The sequence below is a fragment of the Microtus ochrogaster genome, unplaced genomic scaffold, assembly GCF_000317375.1.
Source record: "Microtus ochrogaster isolate Prairie Vole_2 unplaced genomic scaffold, MicOch1.0 UNK1, whole genome shotgun sequence".
Lineage (NCBI taxonomy): Eukaryota > Metazoa > Chordata > Mammalia > Rodentia > Cricetidae > Microtus > Microtus ochrogaster.
Window position 1 is genome coordinate 12,449,734 of NW_004949099.1, and position 14,573 is coordinate 12,464,306.

A 14,573-nucleotide genomic window follows, 5' to 3' on the forward strand; every position below is an offset into this window, starting at 1 on the left:
CAGAATGCTGGGAGAAAGAAGCCAAGTCAGGCAGTCACCATGATTCTCCCACTCCAGACAGATGCAGGTTAAGATCTTTCCTGGTAAGCCACCTTGTGGTGTTACACAGATGATCAGAAATGGGTTAGATCAATATGTAAGAGCTAGCCAATAAGAGGCTGGAACTAATGGGCCAGGCAATGTTTAAAAGAATAGAGTTTCTGTGTAATTATTTCAGGTAAAGCTAGTCGGTGGCCGGGCAGAAGGAATGCAGCCCACCGCACCTATTACTACAAGTTGCCATATCAAAAATGTGCCTAAAATAAAGAAGGCAGGAAGTACTTCTTTTGGCTTATGGTATTTCAGTCTGTCATGGCAGAAAAGGGTTGGTGCTGGGCTTCATCCTCTGTTATGGAGATATGTTGCAGCTCTTTTTTATGGTACCTGCCAGGATGCAGAGAAGTAGACTTAGTCTAGAACCTCCCCACAGCTCCTTTCCTAATGGTTTCACAACCCCTACCCCCAACAAACTATGTCATTCACTAGGCTAAAGTGTTTAAACCACTGAGCCTGGGGGAACACTCCCCAGTTCAGCATAACAGGGATCATCACTGGACCTTTGGCAGTGTACCTGGCTTCTACCTGTTAGGTACCTGGTCCCAGAAACTTCTCTATTGTTTGACAATAAGCTATGCTTCTAAGCATTGCTCCATGGGAAAAGGAAGGCAAATCACTCACAGTTGGTAACTTGAAAGCAGGCAGCATATTGGGATGGTAGGTCAAAGGTGGAACTTAGAGCCTGAGAACACAGGCTGTACCCTGCTTCCATTCTCTGCTGGTCTCTACTTTCTCAGACCCTTCTTTATAATATAAGAATCTGTCTAGACTTCTTTCTGGAACAGTGACTAGCACAAATTTAATTTCATGTATCTTAATAATTCTAGCATAGCTCCCCTCCTCTTTTGTATAGTCCATCTGAAGCTGTAAGTGGCAAATGCCAGGCCATTGCTCATATTGGCTTTTCACAAAGTACCCAGCAGACCCTTAAGCCAAGCGTGCACATTTCTTTGGAAGCCGTCAGTTCACACAGTCTGAGAAACCTGATGATTCCCTTAATTAAGTGTTGTCCCTGGGATCTTGAATGTTTTCCCAGAGGTCTATGTGTGAAACTCTTGGTAGCTATTGTGGCTTTTGGGAAGTGATATTTAGTGAAATTCTGCCTGACTATTAGAAGCATGCTCTTGAAAGACATTGTAGGAGTCAGTCCTTCTCTGGGTCTACTTCTAGGTCATGCTCTGAGCATATATGTGCTGCTGCAAAGGATCCTGGACCCCACGGCAACAAAACTACCCAGCTGTTGACCAGAATGCAAAACTACGAGACATAATCCACCTTTCCTTTGCGAATGAATTAATTGCCTTGCGTAGGTATCATCTTGAGAAAAGCTATCACAAGACACATTATTCTTCCTGCCCCCCTCTGAAGAGGGAGACATTGCCAACTCTGAGAGATGAATCTCTTCAAACACCTTCTACCTGTGTGTTTATCCTTAAAAGCAATTCTGAATGATCTCCTTGAGGCTTTCTATTGGTAAAGTTTCTCTGCCTGGATATGTTTTTTTTTTTTTATCATCTTGGGGAAAAAAAAAACACTTGAAGAGCTTTTTACTCTATTAACTTTGATTGTCCAACATTGCAATTAATTTTGTAGACCTCTTGGCTCATGTAGTGGGACGATTTCATTAGCAAGTTAAATGTAACTTCTTTTCTTCATTGCTTTCCATATTTTGGTGGCTTTTAGAAGAGCAATGGTTTTATAAAAATCCACAGAGCAAAGCAAAGACAATGTAACTTTATGGTTACAGGCCTGCGTGGGGGGTTCTCTTTTCTCTGTTCTCCACAAAAGACCATATAGATGTTCGCTAATCTCTTTGATTCTAATGTGCTTCCTTAAAGTAGAATGCTTTATTCCCTAAGAAGGCATAACTCGAAGTGTAGCATTATCTTAATCTATAATCACAGGCCTTCATTATCTCAGATCCTGATATTTGTGTTTAATCAATAACTATGTTTGACTTTGATCTGGCTTACCACTACAATTGTGTTTTCCCAGCTGCGCATGTTTTATGTGTGAGAATTCAATTGAAATCACCATTCATGTTTGCAAAAAGGATGCTATTTTATTATTGGCTGTAAAGAAAAGAAATTTCACACTTTGTATGGTTGACCCTTTCTGGTAGAGCATGGTGAATTCTCAGAGTGAGAAACAAATTAACAAACTGTGGAAAGCAAGGCCATGGGAGGATTTTGGAGGGTCCTGACAACACTGTCAAGTAGGAACTGCTGGCTTTCATGTCTCTAAACAACGAGCATTGAATTCATATTTGAAGTGCACAATCTTTACATAAATCGAGAGCATGTAGTTGAGAAAGAATAAGGGGCCGATGACAAAACATAGAACAAAAATGTAACAGACTGAACAAAAAGACCAGGTACATAAAGTACTGGTCGGGTGGGGCTCCAGAGACCCCGATGGGTCCTTCCTTAGTGACTAGGATGTTAGTTGAGAGCTAGGTGCTTGGAGAGAAGCCGGATGGTGTGCGTTGGAAGCATAAAGGGTTTCTAGGTCGTCACTATTTGTCATTGGGATGGTAGTGTTTTAGTGTCTGTGATGCATGTAAAGAATTAGCAAGTAAAGAATCAGAGTTAGGGTCTGAGTCGGGATCCTGCCACTGTTATGAACGCATCGTGTCATCTTGGATCCACCTGTTCTTGGGGCTTGCTTTGTGACACTTCTCAGGTAGCCCAGTTGGCTTCCAACTTGCTCTGTATCTGATGGGTCCCTGAATTACCGATACCCAATTTGATTTCTCAGGTGCTGAACTTTAGGTCGGTACCACCACGGACCTCCACATTATTTTTAATGATCTGGGAAGTATATGCATACAGTTGAGAGTTGTGCCTTTGACATTCTGAAGGGTAGAGAAAAAGAAGTGTTTGGGGCTGGCGATGGTGTACTCTCATGCTCTGTGGTCCATGAGTAACATAATAGTCACACATGAAAAAAGCCAGCATTGACAATGGATATACCCTACTTTCAGGAGCAAGCTAAGAGGGGTTAAATGCAATCTCAAGGCAGCTCAGTAGTAGCTTTTAAAGATAAATTCCATTTAATGTTTGAAATTTATTATAGATTAGAAAATATAATGCTAGTTTACAATGCAAACAAACATTGCTTTTTGTCTAAAATTACCCAAAGCAAGAGAGTAAAACAATGTAAAAACCAAACAGTTGTTTTGGGGGCTCTCACAGTGCTTAGGTATCTCTCGGCCCCCACTTTCAGTTGTCTGCTCTGTTTGTTGGCTGCTATGTTATGCTCTGTCAATATGTCATATGAAACATGCTGTGTTCCATCCATGGGACTACATACATGCATGCCTATGAACAAAGTATTTCCTTCACTGTCCCACTCCTATAGAGTGTAGAGATTCATTCCCGAGTTACTTTAACTTAGATGTGCCTCTCTTACCAGGTATGTGTTTTGATTTACTTCATTTGACTTTGGAGCGTGCATCATGCCTTTTGCAACAGTGTAAGGGTAAAGAAGCTTCCAGTGTAGTCATCAGCTACTTTATTAGCACAAAATAAGATACTGGTTTTAAAATTGTTGTTTCCAGAGCATGAATGCTGCATTGGGACATGGGAGCTGAGCAAGTCCCTGCAGGTGTATTTATTTTAGGTGCCCATACCTGGGACCATTTAAGAAAACTGAACTGATTTCCTTTTAATATCCTGTTGCTTATTACACCTGACAAACAGGAGTGAGGAAAGCAAAGAAGTGATTACCATAGGTCACATTCCCAGAACATGCACATGACTCCCATTTTTGCCTATTGCAATAAAGAAGCATCTTTATGTAACCAATTAGGAATATGCGTGACCTCTTAAGATGCAGCCACAGACATACAATGATACTGTCTAGAATTATAGGGCTCTCCTGTAGTCTTTCCGATTCAAGATTCATTGGAGAGGTTTCAAAGACATCTGCTTTAATTACAGGAACATGGTTTCTGATTCATTTAATTCCCTTTCCTACCTAAACTGTAGATATAAGTGAATTTTAAGAGACTGTATAAATAAATTTTTAATTACAAAATGATGTTACACAATACATTATTAATAATGACCAATAATGCATAATGTTTATGCATGAGTCCATCGTAAAGATAACTAATGCGTGTTGCGCCTACACGAAAGCATAATTTGTCCTGAATTCATGAATGAAGCTGGAGCCACAATGCAGATTGCCTAGTCAAGAGCGCAGTGTGGTGTGTAGCATGCTATTTAACAGTCAGGAAACATCTTGTACCTATGGCATTTAAATTTGTTCATCATGTGTGTGATCAAGAATCCTATTTTGCAGAGCGACCATGCGGTTGTGAAATTTGGAAGAAGATCGCTGAGTTGACAGTAGTAGCTTTCCCAGACAGGTGCAGCATAAAATGGCCTAGAGCATCCAAGAAACATGTATGGCCCTTGCTTTTGGGCGCATGGAGCTCTTATCTCAGATGCACTGTAATAGAATTCCCCACTGCGGCCAAAAGGACCGAGCGCCCGCGTGTTGCTCTCTCCTTGGCGCTAGCGGTAACAGATTTCTGATATCTCCATGGCCAGCTCCAGGCACTCACTGGTCTCATGGCAGGATTCAAAGAGGCTGCAGTCCACGTCACAGGTCAGGTTGCAGTCATTGCGAGGATGGTTCTCGTCTGAGGCCGAGTAGTACCTGTGAGAGGGGCAGCACAGGTTGATGCAAACGGTTTCGCACGTGTCAGGGAGCATGAGGAGGCAGTCCAGGAATTGGCAAAAGAGACAGGTGAGGATCAGGGAGGCACACTCTTCTGTTTAAAGAAAGAGAAGATCAGTATATGTGAATCATTTAGAAAACGCCAAGTCGTGTTTGAGGGGCTGCCATTGCTAAAACTGCCCTCGTCTGCTCTTTCTAACTGTGTGTTACATAGTCCCATTAGCTGATCAGAGTGTGCAACATAGATGAACAATTAAAATAATAAGATATTTGATGGGAGAGCTGGAGCGACAGTCCAGTTGTTAAAGTCGTTACAGCATGAGCACAAGGATACGAGTTCCATCTCAGCACCTGCACACACGAACGTATACACACATACACACCTGTGTGCCTGTGCACGCCATAAATTTACTGTGATTTGGTAAAAAAAAAAAAACTATAATAAAGATGGAAGAAAACACATCTAGGAGTGTCAGGCAAATATAGACAGATATGGGAATGTGTGCTTGGAGGCTACAAAGTCACCGTGTTATTGTGCATGTGTATATGCTTGTCTGTGCGGGAAGCCAGAAGTTGACACTGACTGGGATGTCTTCCTCAATTGTTTCTCCACTTTATTTTCTGAGCTGGCATCTCTCACTGAACCTGGAGATTTATATTTTGGTGAAACAGTGAGCCTCTGGGATCCAGGTACCTCTGACTTTTGCTGGGTCTAGGGTTACAGGTGCGGCACCATGCCTGACTTTTTTGCTTAGAATGGGGAATCTGAATCTGGTCCTTAGGCTTGTTCAGCAAGTACTTCACCCTCCTAGTGAGCTGACTCCCAGTCATGCTGGGTGTTGTGGACAGCTTGCCTGCCCCGCTTCTCCCCAGCCCCCACTCCCTTTTTAAGTAATCATGTTGTTAGCTTCCTGAGCATTCCCTATTGATTCTGCCTGATCAAGTTACTTAAAGTGTGCTGTCATTTTGTCCTGAACCTCTTGATTTCGTTTGCCTGTGAGGTGCTGGGAAGGCACTGGGTGAGCTACTTGTCTTTGCAACTTCCTGAATAACAGCAGGCCTTTCCCAAATGCACTGGCTCAGAAGCCATTAGAGCCGGGGACAGGGAGAGACCACAGATGTTTGATGGCTTGTCACCAGGCTTCAAGGCACCTTCGATGTGGTCTCCCCTAAATCTACCACACCCACATCCAAAGATGAGGAAAAAACATAGTTCCACACTTTATTGAAATGCTGTTTAAAATAAGCCCAGCTTTTTGGGTTGTGTTTTATTTTAATTCCCATCTCCATCTTCCTGTAGTCATGGAAAGCCTTGATTTCATATTCGGCTTGTTTAAGTAGAGAACCTCACCATCTCTTGCCTAAGAGGTTTTAAATCTTATCAGTTGCCTTTAAGAAAATTGGTTTAAAAATTTACTGTGAGGACTTGTTAAAAAATCTGGAAAGCATCTCTCAAGTACGGAAGGTAATTGGTAATTCCAGCCAAACAGCTGTGATGGGTTATAGATTATTATATATTTTTGCTCCATAAAGGGAGTTAGTTAGAATGATGTGGCAGTTCTCTTGTTAAAATTATATTTTGTGTGTGTGTGTTTTAGAAGTCTCCAAAATGTGAGTGGTTTTTTTTTTTGTAAAAAAGTAGGCAATAATTCATTTAATCCAATTAATAAATAATCTGAAGACTGTTGATGATTGAATGTCACATTCCAGAGTGAGTTGGGAGAAATTTCTTCTCCAGATGGATTTACCAGTTATAAAGTTTGGGTTTCATAAGAATCCATTGTTTCAATAAGCATGCTAATAACTTTTTGGTTTTCAGACTCTAGCCTATGACATCTGCATAGACATGCAGAATAGACTTCCAACTCAGCACTAGAAGAGCAGAGGCAGGAGAACCAGAAGTTCAAGTCCAGCCTTGAATACAGTCACATGCTCCCCCAGCCTGGTGTTTTCTTCTGATACAAGCACTGGTAATCCAAACGCAGGTCCTCATGCTTGCTTGGCAAGACATTTCAAGACAGATCCACCTCCCAAGCATGGTCTTGTTCTCTAATTGTTCACAAACCGAGTGATCTCCGAGGGAAGGGAAAGCTTAGAAATAGGCTCTTAAAGGAAGAGCAAATATTTTAAAGAATGCAGGTTTGCACAGTTCAAAGTTCCAACGTGAAATCTGAGTGTAGGAACACAGCAATTTTCTACCCTCCTGCTCTTCCCACATCCCCCTTCCTCTCTTCTCAGAAAGTGATGGAGGTGGGTCTTGTATCTATCTGTTGCTTTCATTGGTTAATTAATAAAGAAAACTGCTTGGCCTGATAGGATAGGAAATTAGGTAGGAGGAGTGGACAGAACAGAATGCTGGGAGGAAGAAGGCAGTGAGCCAGACGGCATGCCTCTCCTCTCCAGGTGGTCGCCATAGCTCTCTTCTCCAAGATGGATGCAGGTTAAGATCTTACCAGTAAGCCACCACCTCGTGGTGCTACACAGATTATTAGATATGGGCTAATCAAGATGTGAGAGTTAGCCAGTAAGAGGCTAGAGCTAATGGGCCAAGCAGTGTTTAAAAGAATAGTTTCCATATAATTATTTTGGGTAAAGCTAGCCGTGCAGAAGCCAGGCGTCAGGAAGCAGCCTGCTGCTCCACACTACAAGAAACGTGGTAGTTAACATGTGTACACACACATGCACATGCACGTGCACACACACACAAAAGCACGCACACAAAAACACACACACACACCCCACAACTTTCACAATGACTTTAACTTCCATACTATAGCATTCATGGTACAGGTGCCTGCTCCCTCCTACCCCTGCAGTGCACACACTCATCTTCCTGCCAGGCTGGCTGTATTTTTACTCACTTAGTGCCAGCTTCTGGCATATGGTCAGCTCACTCATCTCTCAGAAGTCACCACAAACCACCCACAAAAAACTCAGGAGTACGTTAGTAAGAGTTTCGAGACTCTGTTCTGCCTAGGCCTTTCTGAACCGTGAGTGTTGGTGGTCAAGGGGTGGGTAGCACACAACCTCATTTGATTTCCCCCATGCCAACTCTATCTCTATCAGCTCCTGGCAGAGAAGTAATTCTCAGTAGAAAACACTCTAAGTAAATGCTATATACGATTCTTCGCACTGGGACCTTAAAAGTCTTACTTAGAGTTGTGACCCTACAAAAATGACCCCATTTTATACACGAAACCAAAAGTTTGGGTTGGTTTGCATAGAGCAGGGTACAAGGTGACTATAATGTTTAAAGTTGGAGATTCTTACTAGAGTATGAAAAGCCTGCTTATAAAACAGCTCTGTTTTCAGGAAGGCAGATGATCTTAGGCTTCTGCTGCGTTTACCAGTGTCACCTCCAGCTGGCAAACTCTGGAGGCCTCTGCTTCTGGTGTACACCATCGATTTTATTTACCCAAAGAGTTTGGGCTTAATCCTCTGGCTGAACTGGCATTTGTTTCCTCCCATCTTCTGTTTTACACTTGAGAATAGGCCCCCACCATACACCCCTGTTTTTAAGTCTGTCCCGTTTATTTGGTCATAAATGGCAGAGCCTCCTGCAGAAGAAAACCATGGTAACATTAATAAATTGCAAACAGATTTTTCTGAACTTTCAAGTGTACACTGTGCTTTCCTAAAAGACATATTAAAGACCACTATACCAGCGGGCTGAACTTTTTTTTGCCTATGGCCGTTTTGCTTGCACAAAAGTCGTATAAGCCGTTCAGAGGAAATTTCACAACTGTTGGAAGAGTCCAGGACTTCCCGTTCTCCAGATTGAGCATATTTTTCTTTCCTTGTAGCTTCCTGGGCTGCAGTATTTAATTAACATGATCTCTAGAGGCATAGCTCCAGACTAATGTCCCTTCTCCTGGCCAATTCAACAGAGCGCACTATGTATCCAGTGCCAAGGGTTAGCTCTTATGCTGGTCTTCCAAATAAACTGCTTCCTAAGGCCAGGCCCTATTTTGTACCTTCCTCTTGTGCATGCCACACACCTATTCCCTTTGCAGTTTGTGCTTGTAGTTGGCAGCACCATGATGAATTCACTAGAAACCTGGGTTCATCGTTAGTCACTACCGTCTCGATGTAGTTACTAGTCAGTCTTGATTGCACACAGGCATCCTCAGCCACTGCAGAACCTCTTCCCTGGTTGTACCCTCACTGGCTGTATTCAGGGGCATATACAACCATAACCTCCCTCTGAAGATGGTCTGCCAGCACGTGTGCTGATTTCAAATCTGTGAACCCTTGTGACGTTTGAATTCCTGACTGAAAAGAACTTATTCTCCCTCTGCGCCCTAACCCTTGCCTCAGCAAGAAGCTCCTACAAGCCTCCTGCTACCCTCTCTCACCCCTGGCCTTTTCTCATTCCTTATCCACTGTGCTAGTACCAGACTAGCTGAATCCCAGAATTCGAAATGGATCTACGGCCCAACAAATTCTCTTCTTTTGTCACCCTCTTGGTGGCAGCTTCACCCAACTCATGCTCAAACACGCCAATTCTTTGCTTGAAACAGCTTCCCTCCAAATGACACTCTTATTCAAACATGCACAGCCACCACACTCACTGTGTGCTCCCAGCGCTGCCCACCTCTCACTGAATCAATCAGAGCACGAGTCTAAGTTTAAAAGACCAAAGTGGAGAGGGTGTTGCTGAAGGGTGGTAGGACCCCATTTCTTTCCAGATCCAAAGTTTGTGCTTTGAATCCCCGTATTCCACGTGTCTACCCCTCTCCTAAAGCCAATTCACAGCCCTCTGTGCCTCACATGAACCTCAGAAAGCCCTCGAGTAGACCCTGGATTGAATACTCCTATCACCCCTGTTTCTAGATTTGGCCCGCAGACTCAGACTCAGAGAACTTAAAGTGCCACGATCCAGGAACCCCGGAAAGTGGTTTGGCATTTATGTGAACTCAGGACTTTCCAGAGCTTTGAACTAGAGCTGGCAGTGCTCTTCCATGCTTCCACTTGCTCTCTGCCAGGTATGAGCATTTGGAGCTCCCAGTCCTTTTCTGATTCACAAGGCTGGCAGTGTAGATGGCCAAGTTATTTCCATGACTACTGGCTAGCTTCAGCCAATGGGAGGCATTCACAGCCTATGAGCTGGGGAGAAGGAAGGGAAGCCAAGGTCTTTCTGCCTTACCCCATTTTCTATGTTACGTATTGTCTTTCGTGTTGGCTCTCTCTCTCTCTCTCTCTCTCTCTCTCTCTCCCCCCCCCTTCCTCACTCTTCCCCTCTCCACACCTTTCTCTCCAGCCCTCCTCCCCAAGACTCTGAATAAAAACAGCCACCATCTAGTCCCAGTTAGTTGGTAGGGGTCTAGCATATGGCCAGTATGTTGGTCTGGAGAGTCCAGGGCAGATAGGGCCATCTCGTGGTGTGGATTTCTGGGTTACCCAACTGTTTGAGGCACTAGCCTTTTCAATTCTCTCTGCACTTTTGCAACCCCTTTGCACAGGAAATCCCCTCTACTGAACCAGCTGGTACCCTGCCTTTGTCTCTCGTCACTGCTGTCAGAATACCCGTCTCTCCTCCTAAACCCGGAATAAAGGCAGTAGGAGATAATCCAAGACCCGCAGGCCAAGCTGCGAAGGCTGTGCTAAACTGTGAGCAAGAAGCCTTGGCAAGTCCCTCTGAGCGTTGTCTCTAGTCCCTTCTATCCCCTAGGGTACTTTCAAGCTGGAATGCACTAAGTGGCGACAGTCTAATAGCACCGAAGTATTAAGGCAGCTTCGAGGCGCTAAACATTCTGCTGGGGATTGGCTAATTAAGAGGGAGAATGTGTCTCATTAGAAAGGCTCATGTTTAATTAGAGTGGAAATGATAACAAAGGCAAGATGTTCCACATGTATGCCCGGGTCAGCCTCATCACCATTTCTTGGCTTTACCCTCTCAACTTTATGTCCTTGCGTGAGAAGCATGGAGACCAGGGGCGACCCTTGTTGCCACTGGCAGGTCCTAGGACATTTTTAACTTCAACCTCTTGCTCCGTTGTCAGTCATCAAACAAAGTGTCCCAAGTGTAGTTCTTATAGAAGTGATGCAGAGAAACAGTAACCTCACCCATTACTCCCTTAGAACGAAGTAGGATGAGAAAAGGACCAGCTGATCTTGGCCCTCCGGCCCAGGGCCTCAGTATAGCTCTGTTCTGTTACTGGCAGACTTGCAATCCAAGAGCATCAACTGACTCCTGAAGATTCTGGGTTCAAAAGCATAAAAACTGCTTTCCACCCCCCGGCATGAAGTTCTTTATAAATACATGTCTGTAATGTCGAATGCGAATAAATAAAGTGTAACAGAATGTCTGTCTCCAGTCAGGCTCTCATCCCCGGTGCTATCAATTTGAACAGCTCCTTAAGTATGTCAAGATCTATTTAAGCTCAGACAAGCACAACTAACATCCACGTCACTCCTTTTAGAAGTAGAATGACTAGATTTGGGTGATACTTGGTAAATTTGTGCTTATGTTTTTTTCTGAGCCAATGAACTGAAATAATTATAAAATTGAAACACGTTATAAGGTGACACCACTACATTTTAATTGTATGAAATTTACAGTGTAGAAAATGTAATCATTTTATTCAGTAGCCCATGGTGTAATTAAGACTATTCTTTGCAGGTATCTTGTATTTATGAGTTTCTCCTTCCACTTGCAGAAGATGTCTGAAATTCCAAATTATACATCAATTAGGAATATTTCCAGGAAAGAACCTGTTAGCTAAGGTGATGTGTCCCCCTGGCTTCCTTTCCCACGTGATGGGAGTAGAAAATTATGGACAAGGAAGCAGGTGCATGCAGGATACCCTGGGTGTGTTTTCCATTTCCTTCTGGAAAGAGACCACACATGATGAACCATAGCTACTGACATCGTGCCGGAGAACAGACCAAGGGTCAGTGAAGATCCTTTTAAGTTCCCATCAGAGCACATCCTGTGAACTCTGCTAATGGATGCCACACATTTTATGAAATATGCCTACGAGAGCCTTTCCCACCCTGTTCTAAGCAGAGGTGATGTATACAGATATTAGTAATTGAGCATCCATTCCCATGCACTCATTCTTACTTTTCAAAATAAATTAACCACGAACTGCTTGAAACTGGACACAGTCTTCTCTGTTGCCTTTCTGTTTTCTTCTGTGCTCTGAACAGATACTTCTGTATTCATCTCGGTTTGAACAGTGACCCCCCACTTCTCAATCTCTCAACCCTTAAATTACTATCAAGACTTCCCTAAAGTGAGGAGTGGCTGGCTTAACTGTTGGTTTCCTTGCTGTTTAGGATAATGATCTCTCTTTTTTTAAAAAAAATTATGTTTTGTGAGTCTTAGTATGAGTCTTTTACTTCCTCTTTTATCCAGCCACCAAAAGCTCTCATCTTACTGGGGAGATTTATTTTTCCACAAAGGGAGCAAGAAAGGGTGGCCTATGACCTACATCCTCCCCTTAAAACCCGAGCCTTCTGGGTCCTACTGGTCTTAGTCACCTCTTGTAATATAATAAATGGCTTCCTTCAAACATCCTCCTGATCCCCCTTTGCTCATCTGAACAGGAGAAATCTTATTTTTCTGCCACAGGCTCTGAGGTATCAGTCACCATTTAAACCGAGTGGTCATTTTCCCCTCTCCCTGGGGACAGGAGACAACAGATCTCAGGCTTCCCTCGGGGTACCCAACTGGACAGAGGGACATGCTCTGTGAGGGATATTATGTTTGTGGATGTGTATGACAGTTCCTCATTCTGGGGAATGCATTACCCTGACGCATACAACGAGCGTCAACAACCTCCCCACATCCCCAGAAAACCCATGGAAACAACTCTGCTCTCAGATGTTTTCTGACAACCCCACCCCTGGCTTGTTTCCCTGCCTTCCCTCTGACTGGACCAAAGTTCCACTTGGCGGAAGCCCTAGTCGACAGATCAAAGTTGGCCCAAAGACACATGGAGAAGCCTTGTGTGGCAGAAAGTAAATAGAAGTCATTATCAATATTAAAATATTTAGAAGTTTCATATGACATCCTTATTCTCTACGTAGTTTTGGATCACATCACGACTTGGCAACTCAGCTGGGCAGAGTGGTGCACGCCTTTAATATTAGCACTGTGGAGGCAGAGGCAGGTGGATCTCTGTGAGTTTAAAGCCAGCCTGGTCTATAACATGAGTTCCAGGACATCCAGGGCTACACAGTGAGACCCTGTTTCAATTAAAAAAAAAATCTAGTGGACCTAAACCTATTGTTTCCTCTGATTTGAATTAGGTGAAAGAAATGACTCTCTCTCTCTCTCTCTCTCTCTCTCTCTCTCTCTCTCTCTCTCTCTCTCTCTCCTTCCCTCCCTCCCTCCCTCCCTCTTTCCCTCATTCCCTCCCTCCCTCCCTCCCTCTCTTCCCATCCTCCCTCCTTCTTTCTCTGTTGACTGAAGAAATACCTTAGTAGTCATCTCTAGGAACATTTTCCACCTCCCTCGAGAGAAGGTCTCTCATTGTCTTGGAGCTATCAAGTGGCCTTGATTGGCTGAAGGTGCCCTTACCTCTGCCTCCTCAGTGCTGTTATTAGAAACCCACCACTATGCTGCCTTCCTCACATGAGTTCTGGAGATCTGGCCTTAGAACCTTGTGATTGAGAGCAAACACTTGACGGGCTCGACTGTCCTCTCACGAGTGACATTTAATGACTTTAGCTGAGATACCCTTCGGCTTCCCACAGTCCCCACTATTCCCTGTTGTTTGCTTCCAGCTTCATTATAAGCATTCTTTCCTGGAATCCTAACCAACCCCATGTCTCGTCTCTGCCTTTAAGTATCCATATCAACATTTGAATAAGACAACATGTCTACAGCAATGGTCCAAGTTTCCCTTTCCCCTCAAAAGCTGCAATCATAAGAGAAGCTGACGCGGAATTTCTGTGTGCCAGCTTCTGCAGTAGGTGCTTTGTGCACATATTCCCCTGGAGCCCCACTGGCCAGTGCCTTGTTGCTAACCCTGGTGTAGAATTAAGAGGCTGGGGTTGAGATGTTAAAACAAAAAAGGCAAACCCCAAACCTGCCCCTTTTCAGCCAATTAATGAACTTCAGAAGCAGCAGTTAAATCACTGTGATGATGAAGGGGTTTTTATACAAACTTTAACCTTTTTCTCATTTTCAATAATGAAATAGAAGAAACAGATAAGAAATAATACTTCTGAGAAGTCCAGGGATTTTTTTTTTAATGCAGCCACAGGTAGAGACTTGGAATACTACAGAACTCTTGAGTGGCTCATATTCCCTAGAGAGACAATTGCAAAGTTATTCTGAGTTAAACTTTATTTATTATGGCGGAAGATCCATGAGCTTGAACTTGACAGAGCTGATTGTTTAGCACCAAATCAATAGGCAATGGGCTTTGTTGTACCTAGTATATGGGGTGTGCTGGTCTATGGCTGTACTCGATCAGAAGGTCTAGAGACTTAGCTACCAGAATCAACACTTGCCCAGAGATGGTCAATGTAAATAAACACCTTGATATTTTATATGATGTTTTGGATTTGTATTTGGGGTAGAGATTGTACATGTGTGTGGCGGTCAGAGGCCAACCTTGAGAGTCATTCCTGCAGTGCTATCTACCTTGGCTTTTGAGACAATGTGTCTCACTGGCCTAGAACTCACCAGGTAGGCTAGGCTGGCTTACCAGAGAAACCCAAGGATCTGGCTGCTTCCACCTCCCCAGTGGTGGGATTAAGACCGTACCACCACTGCAAGCTTGTTTATGTGGGTTCTGGGGATTGAACTCAGGTCTCCATTCTTATATAGCAAGTAC

The 14,573-nt window shown here is 43.7% G+C and overlaps 1 protein-coding gene across 1 annotated transcript in view; it reads right to left on the reverse strand.

Moving 5' to 3' along the window:
• Positions 1-4,616: 4,616 nt before the first annotated feature.
• Mdfic2 (MyoD family inhibitor domain containing 2) overlaps positions 4,617-14,573 on the reverse strand; it is a 115,189-nt gene continuing 105,232 nt past the window's right edge. The window contains exon 4 of the mRNA XM_005364937.2: positions 4,617-4,876. Within this exon, the coding sequence (XP_005364994.1) occupies positions 4,617-4,876 (260 nt within the window). The remainder of the gene's footprint in view (positions 4,877-14,573) is intronic.